The sequence below is a fragment of the Eucyclogobius newberryi genome, unplaced genomic scaffold (assembly GCF_026437365.1).
Source record: "Eucyclogobius newberryi isolate DKJ021-1_F unplaced genomic scaffold, fEucNew1.0.hap1 SCAF_3, whole genome shotgun sequence".
NCBI lineage: Eukaryota > Metazoa > Chordata > Actinopteri > Gobiiformes > Gobiidae > Eucyclogobius > Eucyclogobius newberryi.
The window spans coordinates 10,735,668-10,749,078 of NW_027315945.1; the positions used below are offsets into that span (position 1 = coordinate 10,735,668).

Below are 13,411 nucleotides of genomic sequence, written 5' to 3' on the forward strand. Positions count from 1 at the left end.
CTCCTCTGCTCACTCTCTCCTCTGCTCACTCTCTCCTCTGCTCACTCTCTCCTCTGCTCCCTCTCTCCTCTGCTCCCTCTCTCCTCTGCCCCCTCTCTCCTCTGCTCCCTCTCTCCTCTGCCCCCTCTCTCCTCTGCTCACTCTCTCCTCTGCTCCCTCTCTCCTCTGCTCCCTCTCTCCTCTGCTCCCTCTCTCCTCTGCCCCCTCTCTCCTCTGCCCCCTCTCTCCTCTGCTCCCTCTCTCCTCTGCTCACTCTCTCCTCTGCTCCCTCTCTCCTCTGCTCCCTCTCTCCTCTGCTCACTCTCTCCTCTGCTCACTCTCTCCTCTGCTCCCTCTCTCCTCTGCTCCCTCTCTCCTCTGCTCCCTCTCTCCTCTGCCCCCTCTCTCCTCTGCTCCCTCTCTCCTCTGCTCACTCTCTCCTCTGCTCCCTCTCTCCTCTGCTCCCTCTCTCCTCTGCTCCCTCTCTCCTCTGCTCCCTCTCTCCTCTGCTCACTCTCTCCTCTGCTCACTCTCTCCTCTGCTCACTCTCTCCTCTGCTCACTCTCTCCTCTGCTCCCTCTCTCCTCTGCCCCCTCTCTCCTCTGCCCCCTCTCTCCTCTGCTCACTCTCTCCTCTGCTCACTCTCTCCTCTGCCCCCTCTCTCCTCTGCTCACTCTCTCCTCTGCCCCCTCTCTCCTCTGCCCCCTCTCTCCTCTGCCCCTTCTCTCCTCTGCTCCCTCTCTCCTCTGCCCCCTCTCTCCTCTGCTCACTCTCTCCTCAGCCCCCTCTCTCCTCTGCTCTGCTCACTCTCTCCTCTGCCCCCTCTCTCCTCTGCCCCCTCTGCCCCCTCTCTCCTCTGCCCCCTCTGCCCCCTCTCTCCTCTCCTCTGCTCACTCTCTCCTCAGCCCCCTCTCTCCTCTGCTCTGCTCACTCTCTCCTCTGCTCACTCTCTCCTCTGCCCCCTCTCTCCTCTGCCCCCTCTGCCCCCTCTCTCCTCTGCCCCCTCTGCCCCCTCTCTCCTCTCCTCTGCTCACTCTCTCCTCAGCCCCCTCTCTCCTCTGCTCTGCTCACTCTCTCCTCTGCTCACTCTCTCCTCTGCCCCCTCTGCCCCCTCTCTGCTCCCTCTCTCCTCTGCTCACTCTCTCCTCTGCCCCCTCTCTCCTCTGCTCACTCTCTCCTCTGCTCACTCTCTCCTCTGCCCCCTCTGCCCCCTCTCTGCCCCCTCTCTCCTCTGCTCCCTCTCTCCTCTGCCCCCTCTCTCCTCTGCCCCCTCTCTCCTCTGCTCCCTCTCTCCTCTGCTCCCTCTCTCCTCTGCTCCCTCTACCCTCCTCTCCGGTCCCCACTCTCAGCTGTTGTCCTGGGACTCGGGGATATGGAATGTCAGGATTGACGTCACGCAGCATTCCTCAGATTCCCACACCCAGCCCTGTAATAAGAGACATCGTCCACACTCCATTTAATGTACAGTGCAGTGATCAAAGCAGGAGACAAAATACACATACAGTTTGGTGGGGTTAAAAACAGGAAAACTAGCATAGTAAATAGACCCTTCCACAAGGGATGTATTTAGAATAGCCTTTGTACTTATGTTAACACTCTATCCCAATCATTTCAATTAGTTGTTTACATGTTCATGGCATTTGTCAACATGCAATTAATATTCAAATGAACTTCCAGCTCCGCTTTCTAAAGTTCACTTATTAATGTTTGAATTGTGGTGCTTGATGAAACAAAACTAAAAAGCATAATAAACTGTTGTGGCTGCCATGTCTAGTGGTTGTCTGTTCCTAAATTAGCCCTGGATTTTCATAGTTTGCCATGTTTGGATGCTAAAACTAACTCTTCCATTGAAAATGCATTTTGTGTACAGCGTATGGTGTTGCACGCTTCACTGTCCTGTTGAAATAAAGCCTATGGTCCAAAAATCTTTTAAAAAGAAAAGAAAACGCTAACTCGTGGAATGGTACAGCTAATGGAATTCAGGCATTTTGATTACAAACAATAGAAGGGTCTATAAGGGCCCCATATTATTCAGGTAGAAAATATGTAAGAATTTTGGATTGGCAAGAACTATACAGAAATTCATTTGCCTTAATATAAGACTAAGAGAAGAAACAAAGTGGGCAGGATTAACAGTTCATTCTGAAACATAGTCCTCACTCATGGTTAAAAAGACCTTTAAGTTATGTGTGAAATGCAATACAACTTTTTTTTTTTTAAGTGCTTTTTTTTTTTTTTTTTTTTTAGTTATTTCAATTACTCAACTCTTTTATATTCTTCAATTGACCTGTAATAACTTGGCTTACAAATGATATTTCTGGCGGCTCTATATTACTGACCACTTCAAAATACACAAGACTCCTTTGAGACCACTCACTTTCTATTTCTATCTGAGGCATAAAATAGCCCCTCTATGTTTAACTTGTCTTGGATTTGACTATGAGGTTTCCACCAGTGAGGTATTTCAGGATATACCACGGAAGTAATGCCCCTACCAGACTGTTTATATCTATACTTAGAGCAGGGGTACCTCTTTGAGCAATACAACAACAATGTGTAGGAGTTACTTCATAAGCTGACGACTTTCAAATTTGTCTTTAACTATTAGTTGAAGCTCTTTACGGTCAATTGTTGCTACACCAATTACACTAACGCTTCTTTGTTTTGTTTCTTCACTGGATGTGTCTGTATAGAGCACGGTGCATCACAAGTACCACTCTTAAATCGATTCAAGCTGTAAAGATGCTAATGTTAGCTGTGTACCTACGCTTGAGCAGGTAAAAGACCAAACGTTTATTTTCTTCACTAATTTGAGATCCACATTAAATAAATCATGTATCATTAATATTAGTTAATAGATACTGCAGTCTTTTATTATTATGACGTTTTTCTTATCCAAATGCTTCAGATTGGTATTGGGGCACTTGTGCGCTCTCTGGTGGCACAGTTGTGTTTTACAAGTATATTTAGAAAACTTGAAAATAGTTTTTACTCGGTTATTAAGCACAAACCAACCCGTCGATCACGTTTTTTTTCCAAATGTAAGCGTAGGTAACTGTATAATAATAATATTTCTTATAACTACCACATTTCCCTTTTTTATATTGCAGGCTTGCATTTGAAAACTTCTTATCTTAGATGTAGCAGTAGGACAAGTTGTAGTTGTAGAAGTGGAGAGTAGTAGTAGTTATAGTAATAGCTGTAGTAGTAAGAATGGTAGTAACAGTTATAATTTGATGTTTAATTATAAGTGGATAGCTAAATAAAATGTCATTGTTGGTCCATCAAACCACAGAAAGCGTTCATCCTAATTTGCATACATTTATGGAATATTTGCAATTCTCTGGAGCGACGAGCCTAAACAGCAGGACTTAGCACGCGCACACAGGGCCAGATACTTGTCACTCATCATCACACTCATGTTGGGCCCTCACAGCCAGCTCTGAGGGGCCAAGGATCTCCCAGAAGCCCCTGATGTAACTAGCCCCCCCGGGCGTCAGCGGTGCGCATGTGGACACATTTATCACATACAAACATTGCAGGTCTCCAACAGGAAGGAGCTTTTGATTCAGGATGAAAAGAAGTTTAGTGACAAGCCGTGGCAAATGTAGTAGTCAAGTGTATTACCACATCATTATTTCATTCATTTCCACAGTGAAAATAGAAAGTATGTATTTAAATCGATCTTGTTCACATAGCTCTCACAGAACCTTTGGCACATTGCTGGTTTATACATACATGATTTTTGGCCACTAGCACGGCTTTAGAACTGCTTTTTCTGACAGAAAAGCTCTTATCATAAAGAGTCATATAGTGAAGCACAAGGCTCTCTCTAAGTTTGCAGTAGATATCATTTTCTGTAATCAGATGAAGACGGCGTGTAGTGGTTGGACTTTTGTGACCAAGTTTTGCTTTCTCAAGGAAAAAGAATTGACTCCAGATTTTTTTAGATAAGAAAGAAATAAAAGTTGGGTAATCCATCTTTAATAATCATTAAAAAACCTGTTTGGGTGAGTGTTTATGCTAAATTGGCTTTGTTTTCTTTTTGCAACCCAATTGTCAACATCTATGATTGTGGTGTTTTATTTTTAGATTAGGACATTACTTTCAATTGTTCAAAAAGAGATTTGTTTTGGAGCGCTCGCCAGTGGTATAGTGGTTTGGGGCCATGTGGTTCCTGCCATCACAACCATCATATGTGTGTTCAATTCCCGGCCTTGACCATGTGCTGAATGTCTCTACCGTCTCTCTCCCCATGTCACGCTACAGCAGTTGAGTCTAGTTAAGCCTTTATGCAAGAAAAGCTTAAAAAGGGGGGGAAATGTAGTTTTGGCAATGTTTGGTTTTTAACTTTCTTTTAAAAAATAAGTTCTTCCTTTTTTGGTTTATTTCTCTTCTTCTTCTTTTTTTCTTTTTTCTGTGCATCACCATTTGGCTTTTATGTTGTAATCATTGACACTTGATCATTCCAATAGGCTTCTTAAGCGCTGCAACTTAAAACCTTTTAATGTACAATTTCCCCGCACCAATTTCTTAGTTTGGGTCGGTCGGTTTGGGTCGCTCGGTTCGCGTCGCTCGGTTCGCGTCGCTCGGTTTGCGTCGCTCGGTTTGCGTCGCTCGGTTCGGGCCGCTCGGTTTGGGTCGTTCGGGTCGCACAGTTTGGGTCGCTCGGTTTGGGTCGCTTGGTTTGGGTCGCTCGGTTTGGGTCGTTCGGGTCGCACAGTTTGTGTCGCTCGGTTTGGGTCGCTCGGTTTGGGTCGCTCGGTTTGGGTCGTTCGGGTCGCACAGTTTGGGTCGCTCGGTTTGGGTCGCTTGGTTTGGGTCGCTCGGTTTGGGTCGTTCGGGTCGCACAGTTTGTGTCGCTCGGTTTGGGTCGCTCGGTTTGGGTCGCTCGGTTCGGGTCGCTCGGTTTGGGTCGCCCGGTTCGGGTCGCTCGGTTCGGGTCGCTTGGTTCGGGTCGCTTGGTTCGGGTCGCTCGGTTCGGGTCGCTCGGTTCGGGTCGCTCGGTTTGGGTCGTTTGGGTCGCCCGGTTTGGGTCGCTCGGTTCGGGTCGCTCGGTTCGGGTCGCTCGGTTCGGGTCGCTTGGTTCGGGTCGCTCGGTTCGGGTCGCTCGGTTCGGGTCGCTCGGTTTGGGTCGTTTGGGTCGCCCGGTTTGGGTCGCTCGGTTCGGGTCGCTCGGTTCGGGTCGCTCGGTTCGGGTCGCTCGGTTCGGGTCGCTTGTTTCTCCTGTGAATGGCTGTGAGTGAGACTCCGCAGACTCACATGCCGGTGTCGTCTGGAGGCAGAGTCCTGCTGGAGCGCTATCTGCTCCCACACCCCACACTCCAGACATTGTTCCTGGGGGAGTAGTGCAGTCGCGGCTGGGAAAGTCCCCACTCACCCACAACACATGGCACTAAACGCTAACAGTGCTCTTGTACGGATAGGCTGCAGTCTGCTGGAGTCCTGTTGTCATGACACCCAAGGAATCCATATGGACTATCCTGCTGACTGCGACTGTGGGTTGGGCTTTTGTAAAAATGACAAATCAATTAAGGATTTTCCGTTGACATATAAATGAGGAATGCTTTCAATTCCTTCAGTTTTCTGTTTGTAGGCCAATTTTTGAGGACTTTTGAACCGTCAAAAATATTGTCCTGTTTTGAATTGTTAATTGTTCTTAGAATTGGTAATAATACAAATGTTTCATCACTCTGAAACTCATTGATAGAAGCTAAAATGTGTTGAATATATTTCTAATAAAGGCTTTATTACAATGTCTACCTAATAAAGGGTACAGTACAAAACAGCCTTAAAAAATAAACACATTATTATTAATAATAATAATAATAATAATAATAATAATAATAATAATAATAATAATAATAATAATAATAATAATAATAATAATAATAATAATAATAATAATAAGAGGAAGAATTTATATTTATAATTAAAAAGTAGACAAAATGTGTAAGTAAAACATAGAGAAAAGTCCACTGACCAAGAAGGTATTTTAAGCTAATCTATCAATGTTTGGCTTTGTGGGTTTTATATCAATTAAAATAAATACCATTTCTAAACATAAAAGCCCACGTTGTCCTTGGTCGAGCAGAGAATGGCTTTAGAGCAGAGAAACAGAGTGGACAAGCACATTTCCGCTCCTGACTTCTGTTATGCAATGTTTTTTTGTTTAGTTTTTTTGTGATTTTGCGCTCTTACGTCGTACTACACTGTTAACACCTGAAATGCCTTCAATTGCTGCTTTCATAAGACAAGTTTTAAAAATGTGGCCTTGCAAAAGCTTCAGCCTGAATGTCATTTCTAAAACGGCATCTGAAAAATGCATTTCACTGTATTTTCTAGACTATGATGACTCACTTACAGTGAGGAAAACAAGGATTTGAACACCCTGCGATTTTGCAAGTTCTCCCACTTAGAAACTATCTAGGGTCTGACGTTGTCATGGTAGGTGGTAGAAAAACCATGTTAATATTTGTCTTTGTTTACAATGACAGAGGTCAAACGTTTCCTGTAGTTCTTGACCAAGTTTGCACACACTGCAGCAGGGATTTTGGCCCACTACTTCACACAATCATCTAATTTATATACGTCTAGTGTACTCTGGTAAATGATGTCCTTGGGCAAGACACTTCACCCACCATGCATGAATATGAATGTGGAGAGTATGTGAGTGATCAGTGGTGGTCGGAGGGGCAGATAGTGCAGATCAAAGGGGCCATTTAAGCACACTGAGCAGCTAAATACTAGATGATTAGAATAACTCAAACAAATGTCCCCGAGCAGATCAACAAGAAGAGGAGAGGCCAGCAGATCCTTCACCCAGGCAGCCTAAGGGGAGTAACAGCCCTCAGGACAAAAGTGTCCCTCCTCTGTGTCCAGCCCTTCCGTCAGTCTTTGCCAGGGCAGCTGTGGTTACAAAAAGTATCTTACCACCATAAGATAATGCATGAACATTATTGCTTTACCTTCCAAGAAACGTTCATAGGTTTGTATTTGTATGTTTTTTAATAGTAATTTATGTTGTTTTAACTTATGAATCCTTATTTATCTTTGTGATTCAGCTGATACTAATTTTACTGCTTTTCTTGGCTGTAGCAACTGCGATTGCCCCATAGTTTGATTGTATTCCAATCTTACCAATTATTACAGTACATCCTTAATGAATATTATGGATTCAATGCAACAACACCCATGTAACAAACACAGAATTTCATCTCATCACCATAGCTCACTCAGCCAAACTGATATCCCTAAAACGCTCGTGTGAGTTGCGTGTAGGTGGTGCTGAGAGTGTTTCTTAAGTACAAGAGGCCCGTGGAACAAAGGGGCGCAGTGTGCAGGCAGAGTGCAGATGAGATGGTTCTGGAGAGGGTGACGAGGTTTTGATCTACGAGAAGACACCGTTTGAGCTGCTAACGCTACGAGCTACGTGCGGCATGACAAAGCAACCGGCACCGGGATAATGACAGGAGCTGAGGACGTGTAGAAAACATGGATGGAAGCTATGAAAGCATGGTTTGAATGGTGGGAACTTTTGCAAATAGCATGTGCTGTAGGGAACGGATTGAAAGTCAAATTTGTTATCTAAAGGTTTCGCAGCAATGGGCCGTTGCCATAGCATTTCACTGTTGAAAACATGAAAACTCCTCTTCTGTGGCCAAAAGTCTTCAAAATGGCACCTATGACAGGCAGTGGTGGAAGAAGTACTCAATTTAGTTGCTTAAGTAAAACTACTGAAGCAAACAAAATAAGCCACATCATGGGAGTGCTGATTGATTTGAAGGGAATTGAAACATAAATGTATGTTCATCTAACATTTCAACATTTTTTTTATTTATTTATTTATTTTTTCCAGCGAATGGCTACATCAGTGCGCGGGCCTCCCCTGGTCTGCTCTCCATCTCCAACGGCAACAGCATGGGCAAAGTGGTCCCGGCCAAGTCCCCTCCTCCCACTCAAATGATCAACAGCCGCAAACCGTCGGACCTAAGAGTGATCACGTCCCAGGGGGGCAAGAGTCTTATCCAACTGGTGAGATATGCAGATAACTATACGTATATACATTCAACTATAGACTACATAGTACTTGGTCCGATTGAGGCTAACTGTGGTATGCCAGATTCGCACCGAACAAGCGCACATTCAGTCCATTTTAAATCAGAGGTCTTGGTGCAGTTCCACTTCCGGCCACCGAGCTCTCAAAACACAAGAAGAGCATGCGACCAGTGGACAGTCTGTACTTGATTTTCCCCTTCTTAAAATGTGAAAAACACTTCGTACAAACAGTTTCAGCCAATTTCCAGTGTCTTTCTTTGTATTCAGTCAAAATCGCAGCTCCAATCTTTAGATTTCATTAAATATGTACTGTTCCTGTCCAACATGCTGACACACTGCTCCCCATGACACACTGCCTTCTCCTGGTGACTGGTGGTACTTCAACCTCTGCAAGTTCAGTTTGTTTGACAGAACTCAAAAGTGACATAAGCACTGGTGTGGACACGCCCTTACTCTTATTAGACTATATATTCAGAGGAGGGTAGCTGAAAGTGACCACTGACATTCAAGGTCAGTATATTGAAGAAGAAGAGATGTTTTAATCCATACACGTACTCAAATAACAGTGAAACATGATTTGCTTTGTGTCAGTACTGCTTTAGTATTGATGCAGTCAGATGGCAAAATATGGTTGTGTTTCAAATCTATAAAAGTAAACAAATAAATAGCGAACAATTAAATCCAAAAACTCATGTTGTCTAGCTTTTGTTTGTTTTTACTTAAAGGCACAGTATGGGACTTTCTGAAGATGTCACTTCACCTGCGTAATTCCATTGAAATAGGAAGTTAAAAGCATAATTTGGAACGTTCTCCATGCAGATGTTTATTGCTTTACTGTCGAAAATTATAGCTGAACTAACAACATTTCCATGGAAACAAGCCGGAGGCCAAGTAAGAGTCCAAGGCATTCACCATACCATTATTGTTTAAATATATATTTTTAGAGCAATAAAATCGTTAAAATAAATTAGTAAATAAAAGAATAAAAAACAGAATATGACGACAAAACAAAGCTGTCTATCGTTTATTACTTTAAAACTCTGATCAACTCATGAAAGCTGTATTTTTTGTCATTATAATAATCAACTCAAATAATCGACATCAGATTAAATAATAATAATTGGCTATACAAAGAAATCCATTTGCCGTGTCATTAAAAGTGCATATGAAGTGATTCAGTCTGAAGTTTATTAATGCTGAATAATGAGGTACCACTAGAGGTAACTCTGTGGCTTTCTTTCCCAGCTGCATTCAAATTAGAAAATAAAAAGCAGTTTTTTGTTTTTAAAATATTTGAATAAAATAAAAGTACTTGGTAATTTTATGAAGTGTCATAGACTTCTGGGGATTTTATTGTGAATTATTTTGAAATGGAGTGTTAAATCATTTAGATATTGGTGTTTTACACATTGCCATTGTCTTTCCCCTTGATTAACTTTCATGTATGCTGTCATCTTTTGCGCCAACTAAAAGTGTACCTAAAACTAACTTTGCACTTTACATAAACTGTGTGGAGTGTATTTTATAAAGTTTTTTAACATTCTCGAAGTAATATGCCCAAAATAATAAAACAAAATCGCATAGGAATTGGTCTCTATACAAACCAAAATACTTAAACCTATTACCTATTAAATACTAATAATTGCTTTTCTGTGATCTTTACCCAAATGTTCACACCAAAGTTTGTGCCTTTTCACTAGAACTGGACAATAGGTACAACTTCATAATAACTACACCTTAATTGGCCTTAGTAAAACATGAACAAAGTCTTAATTCATAAATAGTATTCAGTATGAAGGATTATTCATGCTTAGTAACTGCTTAACTAAGGGTTAGGGTTATGAGTTTGGTTTAAGGTTTTATTAATTAGTTACTAAGACTATTTATTCATTTTTAATCAAGTATTTGTTCATGCTTTATCCTGGCTAATAAATAAATAATAATGTGTTACCTAACAAAAAATGTAATCAAATTTTGTTTCCATGTATTGCTCAGTTTTTCAATATTCATTTCCTCAGCCTAAACAGACTTTGAATTATTTCTTCTCCGCTCCAAACCACACACTTTTACTGACGGAGAACTGGCTTCGGACCCCTCGTTTTAAAAAGATGATAATCCACTATTCGTTCTTGATTATAATTGGACTGATGGCACGGCCCTTCTCGAAACTGTAATCCGACCCAAGCTTTCTGCACTGAGCTTCAGTTGTTGTTGCAATGATAACGGTGGTGTCTTCTCGCCCTGTCCCCCGCAGACAGAGGAAGAGCTGGAGCTGGTGAGTGAGGTGAATAGACCTTTAGACTTTTCCGTATACCTGTAGCCCCATAATGAGCAGTGTGCGGTGGGATCCTGTACCCGGCAGCAGCATGAGGGTCCACTGTCAGCTCAACACTCATCTCCTCCAGCCTGAATGCACCGGCGGACATGTCACCACCTCTCACCGCGCGCTCGGAGCATGGCAGCGCCGCACCAAGCACAGAGCATCACATGGTTGTCTCAGGGTCCCGAAATACGCCGCTACGATAAAAGTATGCAAAGGGTGATGCGAGTGCACAGGTGGAACACTGCAGCTGGACTGTCTCCCACCGTCGCCGCGTTAGTTGATGCGACTGTCGTTAATTATACAGTGTGCGAGGTGGAGAAAAGGGCACTAGTGAGTCGAGACGTCATTTTATGTGCGGGGCAGTCTTTATTAGATTGGACGGTAAAGCATGAAACGGGGGTAAATCAATCTCACGTCGCTGAGGTCGACACAGCTCAGAACATCGGCAGCACTATATCAAAGTTTAAAGAATAAAAACTGTTATCAATCTGTTTTTTAATCTTACTAGCTTCTTGACATGCGTTTTAGTAGCTTAGTGAAGTAGACATGTACACAAACCGTACACACAGGTGAATAAGGACAATATTGCACATTTATTTGCACTGATTCATACTGCACAGATAACTATATTGTACATATACCTATAGTGTACATATCCCTATAGTGTACATATCCCTATAGTGTACATATACCTATAGTGTACATATCCCTATAGTGTACATATCCCTATAGTGTACATATCCCTATAGTGTACATATACCTATAGTGTACATATCCCTATAGTGTACATATACCTATAGTGTACATATCCCTATAGTGTACATATACCTATAGTGCACATATACCTATAGTGCACAGATACCTATAGTGTACATATCCCTATAGTGTACATATACCTATAGTGCACATATACCTATAGTGTACATATCCCTATAGTGTACATATACCTATAGTGCACATATACCTATAGTGCACAGATACCTATAGTGTACATATCCCTATAGTGTACATATCCCTATAGTGTACATATACCTATAGTGTACATATCCCTATAGTGTACATATCCCTATAGTGCACATATACCTATAGTGCACAGATACCTATAGTGTACATATACCTATAGTGTACATATACCTATAGTGTACATATCCCTATAGTGTACATATACCTATAGTGTACATATCCCTATAGTGTACATATACCTATAGTGTACATATCCCTATAGTGTACATATACCTATAGTGTACATATACCTATAGTGTACATATACCTATAGTGTACATATACCTATAGTGTACATATCCCTATAGTGCACATATACCTATAGTGCACATATACCTATAGTGCACATATACCTATAGTGTACATATCCCTATAGTGTACATATCCCTATAGTGTACATATCCCTATAGTGTACATATCCCTATAGTGTACATATACCTATAGTGTACATATCCCTATAGTGTACATATACCTATAGTGTACATATCCCTATAGTGTACATATACCTATAGTGCACATATACCTATAGGGCACAGATACCTATAGTGTACATATCCCTATAGTGTACATATACCTATAGTGTACATATCCCTATAGTGTACATATCCCTATAGTGTACATATACCTATAGTGTACATATACCTATAGTGCACATATACCTATAGTGCACATATACCTATAGTGCACATATACCTATAGTGCACATATACCTATAGTGTACATATCCCTATAGTGTACATATACCTATAGTGCACATATACCTATAGTGCACATATACCTATAGTGTACATATCCCTATAGTGTACAGATACCTATAGTGTACATATCCCTATAGTGTACATATCCCTATATTGCACATATACCTATAGTGCACATATACCTATACACTTATACCCCATTACATTTTAAGTTGCTTTGATTGATAAATTGAGACACATAAACTAATTTCAGCGCCGCACTTACATGTGTGTGTGTGTGTGTGTGTGTGTCTGTCAGTCACAGTTTTAAATATTTCTTAAGTGTAGCAAAATGTTATTACAAATTAAAGTAATTTAGGCCGTGTTACTTACATAAACTTTTTTCATGAAATTAAGATTTTTTTTTAAATGCCCATGAGGAAAAAACAAGGCAACCTGAGCAACCATCTGATCCATCTGCTGCTTGTGAACACTGCTCAGCATGTGCATGCCAGGTTTCACATCAGTGATCATAAGAGCCTCAGCGAGCCACGCTCACAACCAGTCTGCTGTTTGGAGACCTGGAATATGGACTCTACAGCCGCACAGACCACCTGCATGATCCTCAATCTGTCATCCATATCACCTAAACATTATATTAACAGTCAAATAATACTGTAACACACTCTCTCCTGATGTGAAAATTGACCTTGGGCTTTCATCGTGGACTGAACAATGATGAAAGACATCTTGTGAAATAAATGGGTGACTCCATGGGTGAATTTGACTACAAGCAATACGCTATTTTTCAGATACTTTCCAAAAAGTTGACGGTGAGGTTTCTTGGCCACGGTGTAGTGTGGTCATTTGCAGGACAGACGTTTGAATGCTTGATGAGGAACCTCCAGCCACAGGAACGCTCTTGTTTTGCCAGATTTTCTGTGGCAACTCCTGAAGGATCCTGTCAAACAAAGTCTTTGTTGACGAGAAAAGTCTGTTGACTAGAATATTTTTGTCATCTCCATACACTGCCCATATTAGAGAACAAAACTACAAATCGTCTTGAGCTCTTCCCCCTGATTTACAGAAGAAAGTACTCATTTCAACCCTAAATCTTCATGCACAAACATCATACATATTCCGCGCTCACACCTCCGCTGCCAGCCTGTCGATGCATGCATTCTTGTCAGCATGAATCTCCGGCACATCGCTGCCTTTCTAACACCTTCCACCGTGACGCCACATAAGCCAGTGCTCGGGCCCTGGCGCCGGCGTTACCGTGCCAACGCCACCTCGAGATGCGAGACAATTCTCATCCTGCACGCCTATGTTCAAGTGTCAGAGAAGTTTAACGCCTCTCGCAGAAGCTCAG

The 13,411-nt window shown here is 42.1% G+C and overlaps 1 protein-coding gene across 9 annotated transcripts in view; it reads left to right on the plus strand.

Moving 5' to 3' along the window:
- mef2d (myocyte enhancer factor 2d) overlaps positions 1-13,411 on the plus strand; it is a 174,440-nt gene that overhangs the window by 137,189 nt on the left and 23,840 nt on the right. For 5 of the 9 annotated variants that reach the window (XM_072461409.1, XM_072461411.1, XM_072461413.1 and 2 more), the window contains 2 exons: positions 7,838-8,013; positions 10,292-10,321. In XM_072461409.1, coding sequence (XP_072317510.1) covers positions 7,838-8,013; positions 10,292-10,321 — 206 coding nt within the window. The remainder of the gene's footprint in view (positions 1-7,837; positions 8,014-10,291; positions 10,322-13,411) is intronic. The other 4 variants (XM_072461412.1, XM_072461417.1, XM_072461414.1 and 1 more) reach the window with 2 other exon arrangements.